Below are 14343 nucleotides of genomic sequence, written 5' to 3' on the forward strand. Positions count from 1 at the left end.
TCCTAAGGGACCAATGTTTACTTAAACTACTCTCTTCCTTTTTATATACTTATAAAAGTTCTTACAATCTGTTTTTATATTTATGGCTAGTTTACTCTTATTCTATTTTTTCCCTTTTTATCAACCAACCCTTCGTTGGTTTCTCAAACACTCCCAAATCCTCAGACTCGCTACCGTTCTTTGCAGCATTATAAGCCTCTTCTTTTAATCCAATACTATCCTAAACTTTGAGTGAGGCACAGATGGGTGTCTCATGATGAGCTTTTGCTTTTGAATAGAATATATTTTTGTTGAACATTTTGAATTGTTTACTTAAATGTTTCCCACAGTCCATTTGCAGCCATACCATTTAGTCTATTTACCCAATCAACCTTAGTAGGTCTTCCCCTTAGCTTTGTTAAGTTTAAGATTCTTGATTGCAATTTTCAAGTCACTTTCAAACTTAACATGGAATTTAATGGTATTATGATCATTATTTCACAGTGGATCTTTTATTATGACATTACTAATTAACCCTGCCTCAATGCACCATATTAGATCTGAGCTAGCTTCATCCTGAGTCAGATCCACAAAGTATTGATCCAGGAAACTATCACAAAAACATTCTACAAACTCATCTTCTGGAGCACCCTTACCAATTTGATTGTCCCGGTCTACATGAGGATTGAAGTCCCCCATAATTATGCAGGGCTAGGGCTTGCTTGGGGAAGGGGGGGAAGGGGGGGGGGGGAGTGGCCTCAGGCAAGGGAAAAGGCTGCAGGGTGAGGGCTGTACTGAGGAAGGGGGTTATCCCAGGGTTTGTGTGGAAGCACAAGGTGATCTGTACAAGTGGCCTCAAGATGGTGAGGGCTGAGGAGGCAGTTTCCAAAGCAGATGAGGCCAGATGGAGATGTGAGGGGGAATGTGAAAGAGTGAGTGGTGATGTCCCTGAGCTGGCAGTGAGTGAGATGCCAGTGAATGTATGATGGGCTTGAGCATGTGAGTTTAGAGTGTTGAGATGATTGCCTCACCCTGGCGACACGGATGAGATCACTCATCCTCTATCTGCATCGAGTGGCCAACCTCATCTGTGCAGCATTGCCACTGATCACCATTGCCATCGCTTACTAAGTCATTATGAGTGGTAATATTGCTACCCCTCCTGCAGCCAGAGTGGGGGTAGAGGACATCACGGTGGGCAGGCAGTGTCCAAAAGGTGCTCGAGGGAAGCATCATTAAACCTGCAGTCTTCTTGCCTTTCGGGGCCAAGTCTTATTTGCAGCAGTCCTGGACTGGGGGCACTGAGAGATGTGCATGCAGCTGTACTTAAATGTGGCACCCGGTGCAATGAAACTGCGAGGTGACGGTGTGGTCAGTGAATCAGAGCCCACCCACCTGCTATCAAAACAGCATGTTTCCCAGGAATGCATAATTAATATGGCGGGTGTGGGACGATACGTCATAAGAAGCTGCCATTGCGGCCAGCAAGTAAAACACTGTTTTATCCACCCGCCACCGCACTTGTGCGAACCTGGGACAATTCCATCCATTGTCTTTGTTACAAGTTCCATAATTTCTTGTTTAATGCTCTGTCCAATGGTATAACTACTATTAGGGGGCTATAAACTACTCCCACCAGCATTTCTGATTCTTGCTATTCTGAATTTCCATCCATACTGATTCTACTTCATGATCTTCAGAGGCCACATCCTTTCTCATTAATCTTATGTTATGCTTTACTATCAGGGCTACCCCTCCTCCTTTGCCATTCTCTCTGTCTTTCAGAAATATTGTGTACCCTGGAATATTTATTTCCCAACCCTGATCATCTTGCAACCATGTCTCTGTACTGCTAAAGCTATCTTCTAAGAAGATTTAGCTTCTTTTTTCATTCCAAACCCTTCCCTACAAGAGAAATTTGAGAAGCTCCTCTTTGTTGTCATCTTCCTATAAGTTAAAAAAGGCAGGAGCATCCAATTCAACAGCTTCAGATCAAAGCTTGTACGAGCAAACGATTGATGCATGATGTGATTGCTGTTTTTAGGATTCAAAAGGGACTAGATAATGTAGATCATGATAAGCTCCTTTACTTGGCCCAGAATAGTAGAACCAGAGGACATAGTTTGTACTTGAAGGATGATAAATTCAAAACTAATCTGCACAAACCTTGGGCTGGGTGAGGAACCAGCCCATCAGAGCAGTTCTGGGTTCCGATCCCACCAGGTGTCAGCATCACTAATGCAATGCAATTTCCAGATGCAGATGATCCAATTGGCCCTGGGATGGGTTTGGTTCCCAATCAGCAAATCCAAGGAGTGATCAAAAGGCAGGACATAGGACTGGAGGGCCCTTTGAAAAGGTGAACGACAGCAATGACTGTGCCTGCCACTTGCTGCGAAAATGTCTGTGCAGGGAGCTGATCAGGATCAAGTCGGCACTGGTAGGGGCAGACAGACATGAGTGGACCCAAAATTTATGGAAGCCTCCTGGAGGTCCTCACTGAGGCTGTGGTTGAGAAACGGGAGATTTTGTTCCCGGTCTCTGGCTGAAATCACCTCCTAGCTTTCAATTCCAGATTTTTAAAAAACTAATTGAATTTATTAATTGAGTTTACCATAGATGTTGGCTTATCATTTGATCTTTGAAGCCTCAAAAAAATCCCTCCAAAAACTGGCATCAACTTAGACACCGAATATAAAAACGAACCGCATGACATTTTGAAATGTCATCAGCATCCGACACAAAGAGTGAGCGTGTCTTACACTCCAACGCATCTTCTCATTCAGCTTGGAACACCTGCTTGATCCTTTACACTCAATCATAAGGTACAAGTAAAACATGCATTTGTGGGGTGAAAAATTGAGGCTGACTACCAATGTGAGTATAACATGCCATAGCTGAAAAGTGGGTGGAGGGTACCATTTATATGCTGAATAGGTACAAAATCGTGACTTCTAGGCAAAAAAATTGGGCCATCTTACATGTTGGATCTACTGTGCCATGATTAACAGTAGATTCTGCCAGCTGCCATGTTGTGTTTTGAACACGTGTCCCCAGAGCATTACCCAAAGCCTTTGGATTAATATCCAGTGACAATACCACGATGCCAACATTTCTCCAATGTCATGCTGTGAGAGTTGAGGGAGGGCAACCTACTCATGTATCATTCTCTCCTCATCCTGCAGGAATGAGGGCTCACAATAACTGGGAGATTGCACACAGTGTCTGGACAGAGTGTTGGACCAACACCATCTCACAGCCATGGAAGAGATAGTGCTGGACATTACTGTGGTGCCATCGAGACAGGTCATCGACGACGGTGAGGCTGGGAGCTGAGATGAGAAGGGTCATTTGCTAGCTCTATCCTCGGGTGAAGGGTATGGAGCAGACTCCTGTCCAGTGCACACTGTGGCTAGTTTATCGCTGTCATTTATGGGGTTGGTTGTGCTGATGCACCTACTAAATTGTCCGAGTTCTCAGCAATACCTTTTTCTTGTACCTCCTACAGGTTCTGCAGCCAGCAATCCACAGAGTGGAACAGTACATACATCGCCAGGCTACTCAGCAATGAGGGACTCCACAGAGCCTGCACCATCATATCCACACCACCCACCATTGTAGACACAGTAACCTTGGTGGAGCCAAAATCAAGCACAAGATGAGTAGCACATCACACATCACCAGTGACCAGGAGGACAGTGAGGCACAATCAACAGTGGGCAGTTTCACATGGAGACCCTATGCTTCATGTCTCTGGGTAGAAATGGAATTATCCAGATGTGTATGCTTGCAGAATAATTTCTCTCTCTGATGGAAGTTGAGTTTTGCAGTCATCTGCCATAAACCTAGGAGACCAGCAGTTGAGCGTGATCCTTGTGGCCATTCCAGTCTGCTGATCGCTGTGAGGCCTGGGATGGCATTGGCAGCCTCTCTCCAATTTGTAGCCCCTGGCCTCCTCTGCAATGCCCCCTTAATCGTCTTTGTCTTCCTTGTCCCCATATACCCATGAGGAAGAGTGGTGTATCAGTCTCCCCTCCTCATCCAACTCCAGGCTTCTTTGCATAGTCATGAAGTGCAGCACTCAACAGACGACCGTGTTACAGGACACACTGGCCAACTTGTACTGCAGGGCACCACCCTAATGGTCAAGGCAGCACATCTTCAACATGCCAATGGTCAGCTCAATGCAGGTTGTGTTAGGAGATGGTTGTAGCACCTCTGTGTGGGGGTACTGGGCAGCGGTCAGGAGATACCCCTTCAGGGGATAATCCTTATCCCCCGGCAGCCACCCACAGAGCCTGGATGTTGGTCTGAAATGGTGCGGCACCTGGGACTGCAGGATGAAGGGATAATGACAGCTGCCTGGGAACCGAGTGTAGATCTGCAAGATGCACTTCCTGTGATCATGGACCAGTTGGACATTCAGTAAGGGGGAAGCCTTTTCAGTTGATGGATCTAGCTGGCTGGTCTGTCAGTGCCTTGATGACTATGTGGGTGCAATCAAAAGACCCTTTGGATCTGGGGAAATCCATCCATGGTGGCAAAGCCCAATTCCCTCTGGGCCTGCACTGGCCCGTCTCTCTCAAAATTTATGGAGAGTGAGGACCAGGTGGGTGAGTGCAGGGGAAACATATCAAGGCCAGAGATGTGGAAATCTTGTCAAATTTAATAGCAGAGATTCACTGCAATTTTTTTGTTCTGTTTGCTGCTGAATGGGTAAAGCAGCAGCAGGAGGTTGCGGCTAGTAATCCTTGGGGACAGGCCCTAGCAATTTCAATCGCTGGGCTGGCCAGAGATTGGGAGGTGGTGAGCTGGAGGGTGTTGGCTGCAATCATGGATCAGGCGGATGATCAGGGTTGGGGGGAATGTCGTCAATCATAACAAATGCTGGAAAGAGGCCGTGATTGGCAGCCGAGGGGTTCAAAAGCTTCCTTAAGGACCTGGCGTGTACTCCTGCATCTCCTTGCTGACAATTGTTACGACTGAGATGGGAGGAGTGCACTAACTGTCTCTAGTTCCACTAGACCAAGTCCACTAGACAACATATATTTAAATGATTTCTCCAGCTAGCTATAAGGTCAAATACGTACTTTACCTAAGAATTTCAGAATGACCACTCAATGCCCAGGTTTCGTACACACACACCAACAAACACGTATAAACACACACACACACACACAAAAAATACAATAGAGGAATTCTGCCAAAAGGTTAAATGTCAATGGTTCAAGGGAAAAGGATAGATGATGGAGTCCTTAAAATGGTGTCCGGGTTATATGGTTGGTCTCCCAGCACTGCTCTGCAAAACAAACAATGACTGTTGCACGACTTTTCAGGCAGACTTTGCAGAAAGCTTCCAGTCAGTCGATTTCAGAAGTGACTTCGAAGCAGCTTCCATTCACTTTTTGCTTTCGTCTGGGTCTGGAGCTTCAGGAGCTGTTGTCTTCTTTAGCCAAGCAGTTGATGCTTCTTGTTTTCTCCACCAAAGCAAAACCAGCCCACCAGCTTTTAAACACAGTTTCCAGGCATGGTCTTTTTTTCAATCAAAGGCATAAACCACCAGGTGACCCTTTTGTAAACAGTCCACCTGGGTCAAGAGGTTTCCAGCTTCTTTAAAACTGCTTAGTTACCTTTTCTTATACAATGCTGCCTTCTCCAGGAACAGCAGCAACCAGAGTTCATGTATTAACCCTTTAAGGGGCAGCGTCTTTTAAAAACACAAATTCTTCCAGGCTGTGCCTACTCCTTGAAGTTGAGCCATTTTCCGTTATTAAAGCATTTATGGCACAATGTGCGCTATAAAAACTTCTGGAACCAACAGCTCCTGCCTCCCTTTTGCTGGTGAGATTTCTCAAGCCCTGAAAAACCAGCTGGCAGCAGCTAACTTTAAATCAGGCTCTCAATCAGGAGACCCACATGCCTTGCAATCCACCACCATAAATACGGCAATACACAGTGGGCTGGGGACATATTCCCTGTTAAAAGGTTTAGCCTCCCCTTCTTTGCCTGTCATGAGCCCACATTTCTACAGGTTTGCTGCTGTCGCCTCCCCCCTCCCCCGACCTAACTTGAAGTGCAGGTCATGTCCTCTGGTTCTACTGTTTTGGACAATTTCATTGCTGTTTGTGCTATCTTGTTACACACACTTTAACTGCTGTATTTCCCTTCATTACAATAATGATTGCACTTCAAAAAGCAGTTAATTGACTGTAAAGGCTACTGAGATATCCTGAGGTCATGAAAGGCCCTATGAAAGTGCAAGTTCTTTCTTATTACATTAGGCAATGCATTTATCCACAAAATCATCAGAGAAGCTGCAGTATTTCCCAAAATATTCATACAAACATCACTTGCTGAAAATTCCTTAGCTCTTCAAATGAAGCCTCTACAACCTCAAAGTTTTGGAAAGGATACAGACTTGCAATCTGGTACATAACTTGAGCGCTGTTCCTCATGATTGCATGGAGCTTCAAGAAACAATCCAAAGCCTCCTCCAGTCTATTCAACTTCTTGTAAGTGAGACCTGGATTTAAAAAGTACAAGAATGTAAAGAAATGACAAATTAGAAAAGTGTGTTGGAGAATTATTGCATGGTACCATGGAATGGTGAGATGAAGTGGTAATGTTAGTCTTCTTGAGGAATGACAATAAATGATCTGAGGTGCCGTTTTTATCTGAACCTATCTCATGATAAGAATTTATACCTGCAAGCCCTCACAACATAAAGTTCCTTACCATAATTGTATAATTTTTGAATGGTGCAGAGTAAGCACCATATAATTTTCTGCAGAGAGGGAGAGTAATGCATGGGTCACTTACAGCCACCTCTTAGAGATCATTTACAGCTGCATGGGTGGAACTCTGAAAGCAAATTGCCTTCCCTTCCCACTGGGGAAGGATGAGCCATGACAGAGATGACCCAGTGCTGAAAAGAGAAGGAAAAAGAAATCAAGTTCTATCCTCAAAATTACATCATCATGTTATAGCCATCATAGCCAGTGATTATGGACGATTGAGAATTCTACAAGGCTGGCACTCTGATTTTCACTCCGCGAACGTGTGGAAGCATCAGCCATCCACTTCCATTTATTTTATTACTAGAGGAAATTGTGGGACCAAACTTGCATCCTAGCGCTCAGTGCACTGCGAGCCAAACACTCTGTGTTGCTTAATTGCCTAACATGAAAATTTGTTGACATTTATAGTCTTATATAGGGTCAGTGTCAGCATCCTTTCTTCTACTGCATTAGAGTCATAGAGGTCTACAGCACAGAAAAAGGCCCTTCGGCCCATTGAGTCTGCGCCAGTCAAACAAGTACCTAACTATTCTAATCCCATTTTCCAGCACAAGGCCCATATCCTTGTATGCCACGGCATTGCAAGTGCACATCCAAATACTTCTTAAATGTTATGCGGGTTTCTCTACCACCCTTTCAGGCAGTGAGTTCCAGATTCCCACCACCCTCTGGGTGAAAAAATTCTTCCTCACATCCCCTCTAAACGTCCTGCCCCTCACCTTAAATCTATGTCCCCTGGTTATTGATGCCTCCACCAAGGGGAAAAGTTCCTTCCTTTCTACCCTATCTATGCCCCTCATAATTTTATACACCTCAATCATGTCCCCTCTCAATCTCCTCCGCTCCAGGGAAAATAACCCCAGTCTATCCAATCTCTCCTCATAACTAAAACTCTCCAGTCCAGGCAACATCCTGGTAAATCTCCTCTGCACTCTCTCTAGTGCAATCATATCCTTCCTATAATGCGGATTCCAGAACTGCACGCAATACTTTAGCTGTGGCCTAACCAGCGTTTTATACAGTTCCAGCATAACCTCCATGCTCTTATATTCTATGCCTCGGCTAATAAAGGCAAGTATCCCATATGCCTTCTTAACCACCTTATCTACCTGTCCCGCTACCTTAAGGGACCAGTGGACATGCACACCAAGGTCCCTTTGATCCTCGGTACTTCCCAGGGTCCTACCATTCATTGTGCATTCCCGTGCCTTATTTGTCCTGCCCAAGTGCATCACCTCACACTTATCAGGATTAAATTCAATTTGCCACTGATCAGCACATCTGACCAGCCTGTCTATATCCTCCTGTAATCTAAGGATATCCTTCTCACTATTTACCACCCCACCAATTTTCATGTCATCCGCGAACTTACTGATCAACCCTCCTACATTCAAGTCTAAATCATTTATGTATACCACAAACAGCAAGGGACCCAACATAGATCCCTGTGGAACCCCACTGGACACAGGCATCCAGTCACAAAAACACCCTTCCACCATCACACTCTGCTTCCTGTCACTCAGCCAATTCTGGATCCAATTTGCCAAATTGCCTTGGATCCCATGGGCTCTTACCTTCGTTATCAGTCTCCCATGCGGGGCCTTATCAAAAGCCTTGCTGAAGTCCAAGTAGACTACATCAAATGCATTGCCCTCATCTACACACCTAGTTATCTCTTTGAAAAATTCCATCAAATTGGTCAGACATGACCTCCCCTTAATAAAACTACGCTGATTGTCCTTGATTAATCCCTGCCTCTCCAAGCGTAGATTAATTCTGTCCCTCAGAATTGCCTCCAATAGTTTCCCCACTGCTGACGTTAGACTGACTGGCCTGTAGTTCCCTGGTTTATCCCTTCCTCCCTTCTTGAATAACGGTACCACATTGGCTGTCCTCCAGTCCTCTCCTGTGGCCAGAGAGGTATTGAAAATTATTGCCAGTGCCCCTGCTATCTCCTCCCTTGCCTCACTCAACAGCCTGGAATATATTTCATCCGGGCTTGGAGATTTATCTACTTTTAAGCCTGCCAGGCCACTTAGAACCTCCTCCCTTTCTATGTGAATTTCTTTAATTATATCACAGTCCTTCTGCCTGATTTCCATACACACGTCGTCCCGCTCACTTGTGAACACTGACACAAAGAATTAATTTAGAACCCTACCTATGTCTTCTGGCTCCACACACAAATTACCACTATGGCCCTTAATGGGCTCTACTCTTTCCCTAGTTATCCTCTTACTCTTAGTGTACTTGTAAAATAACTTTGGATCTTTCTTTATTTTACCTGTCAATGTTTTTTCATGCCCTCTTTTTGCTCTCCTAATTTCCTTTTTAAGTTCCCCCTACACATTCTACACTCCTCTAGGACTTCTGCTGCTTTGAGCCCTCGGTATCTGCCATAAGCCTCCCTTTTTCTCTTTATCCAATCCTGTATGTTCCTCAGCATCCAGGGTTCCCTGGATTTGTTGGTCCCACCCTTTGTCTTTACTGGAATATGTTGGCCCTATACTCTCCCTACTTCCTTCTTGAATGAGTCCCACTGCTCTGGCGCAGATTTACCTAAAAGTAGCTGCTCCTAATCCACTCTGGCCAAATCATATCTGATCTTATTAAAATTGGCCTTACCCCAATTTAGTACTTTGATTTCTGGCCCATCCTTGTCCTTTTCCATAACAACCTTGAATCTAATGGAGTTATGATCACTATCTGCAAAATGCTCCCCCACTGATACCTCTACCACTTGCCTGGCTTCATTCCCTAAAATTAAGTCCAGAACCTTCTACTCACTGGTTTAAAAAGCTCTCCTGGATGCATTTTAAGAATTCCGCTCCCTCTAAACCTATCACACTATGACTAACCCAGTTAATGTTGGGGAAGTTGAAATTCCCCACTATTACTACCCTATTATTTTTACACTTCTCTGAAATTTGCCTACATATCTACTCTTCTTTTTCTCTCTGACTGTTTGGGGGCCTATAGTACACTCCCAGCAATGTGATTGCTCCTTTTTTGTTTTTCAGTTTTACCCATGTGGCTTCATTTGAAGAACCTTCTAAGATGTCATCCCTCCTTACTGCTGTAATTGATTCCTTGATCAATATTGCGATACCTCCTCCTCTTTTATCTCCTTCCCTGTCTTGCCTGAAGACCCTATATCCTGGAATATTGAGCTTCCAATCCTGCCCCTCTCTCAACCATGTCTCTGTGACAGCAATGACATCATATTTCCTACTTATGGTGTATTTGTGGTTGAACACTTGTTTTGAGGTAGGTGGATCCAATATGATCTGATTGTCAACGTACATAGTTGCAATACGATTTTCACCATGTCCATACTATATATTTTTAAGGGTAAAGGTTGATAGAGAAAAAAATTAAATGCAAGGTAAAAGAACTTCCACATTAAATCACAGACATACAGAAGCTTATTCACATTTACCACTGAACACTGATAATCCAGTCATTTTGCCTTAGGAATCTCTAAAACAAATAGACATCAATAAAATATGTGTAATGGAGAAACTCAAATAATTACCTGTCCATTGTTCGTATGGAATACAATCTCAAAACTTCAAGGAAATTAATTATAAAATAAAAGAAACTCTGGCAAATATTTTAGGAGTTCCAGGATCATTGAAATTATATAGGGTCTGGAGCATAGTAAATATCCTGACAGTCAACAAAAGTTTGAGATGTAAACCTGCAAGTTACAGACCAGCTAGCCTAACATCTTTAGTAGGAAAAAATGTATGAATTATTCTACAGGGGAATACTAGAAATTCTCATCTAAAGAGTGGAGAAGACATGGAAGTAGTTGATTTAGAAGCAATGGGTCCAGCTGAAATTCTTTTGACGTACTGAGGAAGTAACTAAGCTTATAGATGAGGTCCATCTGTAGATACGTTATAACTTGGAGTTTTAGGAAATATTTAATAATAGGGAGTAAAGACAATAAATAAGGAAAAATTCATTTGGGGTCCATGGCTAGTACTAAACTGTTCACTTATTTATAATGGTTTAGAGGAGAATATATTTTGCATTATTTTAACATAATTTTGTTTTTCACAATATTATAAAATTTTATTTAATATATACTACCCAGGTGACAAAATAGCATAGAGATAGATAAGAAGCAAAATAATCTGAACGAATTATGCAAATGGATATGTGTTTAGCAGAAAATGATAAACTCTGGATACATGAAATTAAGAACAATTCTAAATAAATAGTGCACACCGAGTAAACTACCTAAAAACTGGCATTCTTGGAATAAGAATGGCACTAAAGATATTAAAGGATTCGTACTCATAAGTCATAAGATTTCCCATTCATCGTAAGTGAAATAGAAGTTACATTGCAACTCACCCAAGTTATAGAGTGCCTCAGTAAAAGAGGAATCATTCCGCAAGGCTTCCTTATAAAACTCAGCTGCTTTCTCATAGTCGCCGCGTGCAAAGACACAGTTTCCTTTATTTGTTAATGCTGCTGGATTATATCGATCAGCATTCATTGCAAGATCTGCATATCGGTCTGCAAGTCCAAAATCATTTTCCTGCACAAACCCAATGAAAATGAATTCCAGTCTGTATTTTCTCCACCACTTCAATTACAGGAGATTCACAACAGTCTTCTTTCAAACATAGGGCATACATAAAAAAAGTAACATTTTGCACTACTGTCACAATAGAAAAAAAATGCAGGTGCCTGACTTTATCATTATAGGTCATGTCAATTCATACCTTTATTTATTAGATTTCCAACAAAGGCTTTTCAATCATTTAAACTCAGTATCCTACGCTGAACTAATCCCACCAACAGCAAAATGATGGAAGAGGTCGTCAACAGTGCTATCAAACGGCATTTATTCAGCAATAACCTGCTCACCGATGCCCAGCTTGGGTTCTGCCATGCCCACTCAGCTCCAGCCCTTATTACAACCTTAGTCCTATCATGGAAAAATGAGCTGCACTGCACTGCACAAATGTGAGAGTGACTGCCCTCGACATCTAGGCAAAGCAACATTTGACTGAGTGTGGCGTCATGGAGCCCTAGCAAAACTGCAGTCAATGGGAATCGGGGGCAAAACTCTCCACTGATTGGAGTGATACCTAGCACAAAAAAGATGGTTGTGATTGTTGGAGGTCAATCATCTCAGTCCCAGGACATCAGTGCAAATGTTCCACAGGGTAGTGTCCTAGGCCCAACCATCTTCAGCTGCTTCATCAATGACCTTTCCGCCATTATAAGGTCGGAAGTGAGGATGTTCGTGGATGTTTGCACAATGTTCAGCACCATTCACAGCTCCTCAGATGCTGAAGTGGTCCGTGCCCGTATGCAGCAAGACCTGGACAACATTCAGACTTGGGCTGATAAGTGGCAAGTGACATTCGTGCCACACAAGTGCCGGGCAATGACCATCTCCAGAAATGAGAATCCAACCATCTCCCCTTGACATTCAATGGCATTACCATTGCGGAAGCCCTTATCAACATCCTGGGGGGGGTTACCATTGACCAGAAACTGAACTGGACCAGCCCTATAAATACTATGGCTATAAGCACAGGTCAGGGGCAGGGAGATTTGCAGAGAGTAACTCACCTCCTGACTCCCCAAAGCCTGTCCACCATCTACAAGGCACAAGCCAGGAGTGTGATGGAATACACTCCATTTGCCCGGACGGGTGCAGCTCCAACGGCATTCAGAAGCCTGACACTATCCAGGACAAAGCATCCCATTTGGTCGGCACCCCATACATCCACTCCCTCCACCACCAACGCACAGTGGCAGCAGTGTGTACCATCTACAAGATGCACTGTAGCAACTCACCAAGGCTCCTTCGACAGCACCTTCCAAACCCATGACCTCTACCACCTAGAAGGACAAGGGCAGCACATGCATGATCAAGATCATCTGCTAAATTTGTCTATTTTGTTTTTATCCGTCCTTGGGATATCAGTGTCACTGGCAAAGCCAGCATTTATTGCTCATCTCTAATTGCCCATGGCTGCCCACACTTGAATTGATCAAATCTTCAGTTGCTTGTTCTATCATCCATAAGTTTGATAACATGAATCTAATCTGCAAATGGCTAATGTGTTCCTGACTTTTTGCTGGCAATTTCTTTTTCTCCTTGCAACAAAATCCATAACATCAGTGGGAACACCAGCACCTGGAAGTTCCCCTCCAAGCTACTCACCATCCTGATTTGGAAATATATTGCTTTTCCTTCACTGTCGCTGGGTCAAAATCCTGGAACATCCTCCCTAACAGCACTGTGGGTGTACCTGTACCACATGCACTGCAGCAATTCAAGAAGGCAGCTCACCACCACCTTCCCAAGGGCTATTAGGGATGGGTAATAAACACTGGCCTAGCCAGCGATGCCCACGTCCCGTTAAAGAATAAAAATAAAACTCTTGGTTAGCCGAAGTAGAAAAGACCAATATCTCCCAAGACAAGTATGTTTCCTGCATTTGTTGATTATTAAGAAGCATTGCTGGTGATTGTAGAAACTTCCAACTTCCATTATTCCACTCTTTCTGTGCAATGATGATGGAGAAGGCAATACTGAAAGCATGAACATGGGCAAACATAAATAAAAAGATTGTGGACTCATATTACCTATCTATTGGAAAAGTGTGTTTCACTTTGCAATACCTGAATCTTCAGGATTTTTTTTTTGGTTTTACAGAAAAATGTTTTAAATTACAAGTATATCAAGTACTGAAGCTGGGGGAAAAAACCCCAGAAAATGCTGGAAACACTTAGCATGTCTGGCGAAAGGAACAGAGTTAACCTTTCAGGTCTGTGACCTTTCATCAGAAAGATCACAGGGCTGAAATGTTGGGCTGGATTTTCCCAGTCCCATGTAGTTAAGTTGCAGATGAGGAGTATGGGCACCAGAAAAATAGTGGGGAGCCAAAATGGGAAGGCTCCTCAACACATACCCGCTACAGAGGAACTTTCTCGGAGGTACGGGCCCTGATTGGCCTGCACCACGAAGTTGGGCAGCCAATTTACATTGTTAAGGCCACAATAAGGGGAGATTTTGCAGGCAGCAGAGCGTACATCACCATATGTGGAAGCTGCCAGCTTAATGGAGTCAGCCTCCCTGCAGCAGAGAGGGCAATCGTAACCAAAGGCTCCATCCTCCAAAGGGAGAGCTGCGGGAATTAAAGGCAGCCTCCAGAGCCCCAAAGATCCTTCCAGAGAGGTTTCCCACCAATCCAAGTGTCTTACTGCTTTCCCTCCTCTGATTTATTAATTTAACTTTACACCTTCAAGGGCACCTGCATGTTGAGGCACCCTCAACGTCTACCACCTTCCTTAGAAGCGGCCACCTCTCCCCATGGGCCAGGAGGATTGGGAGTCTACCCACTAGTCCTTAATAGGAGGCTACCTCCTGGAATTTCACTGAAGTGCAGGCTCGAGGACCCATTTAGTCCCAATGTTGCAGTCCCAAAGCCCATGGGAAAATTCTGCCCATTAACTCTGTTTCTCTCTCCACAGATGCTGCCACACCTGCTGACTATTTCCAGCATTTTCTGTTTTTTATTTCAGATTTCCA

At 43.8% G+C, this 14343-nt stretch overlaps 1 protein-coding gene across 1 annotated transcript in view; it reads right to left on the minus strand.

The window, feature by feature from the left end:
- The window catches only part of ift88 (intraflagellar transport 88 homolog), a 137877-nt gene that overhangs the window by 38322 nt on the left and 85212 nt on the right, over window positions 1–14343 (minus strand). The window contains exons 17-18 of the mRNA XM_078545465.1: window positions 11142–11328; window positions 6394–6502 (exon numbers count right to left, since the gene is read on the minus strand). Of these exons, the coding sequence (XP_078401591.1) occupies window positions 6394–6502; window positions 11142–11328 (296 nt within the window). The remainder of the gene's footprint in view (window positions 1–6393; window positions 6503–11141; window positions 11329–14343) is intronic.

The sequence above is a fragment of the Cetorhinus maximus genome, chromosome 7 (genome assembly GCF_964194155.1).
Source record: "Cetorhinus maximus chromosome 7, sCetMax3.hap1.1, whole genome shotgun sequence".
In the NCBI taxonomy this organism is placed as follows: Eukaryota; Metazoa; Chordata; class Chondrichthyes; order Lamniformes; family Cetorhinidae; genus Cetorhinus; species Cetorhinus maximus.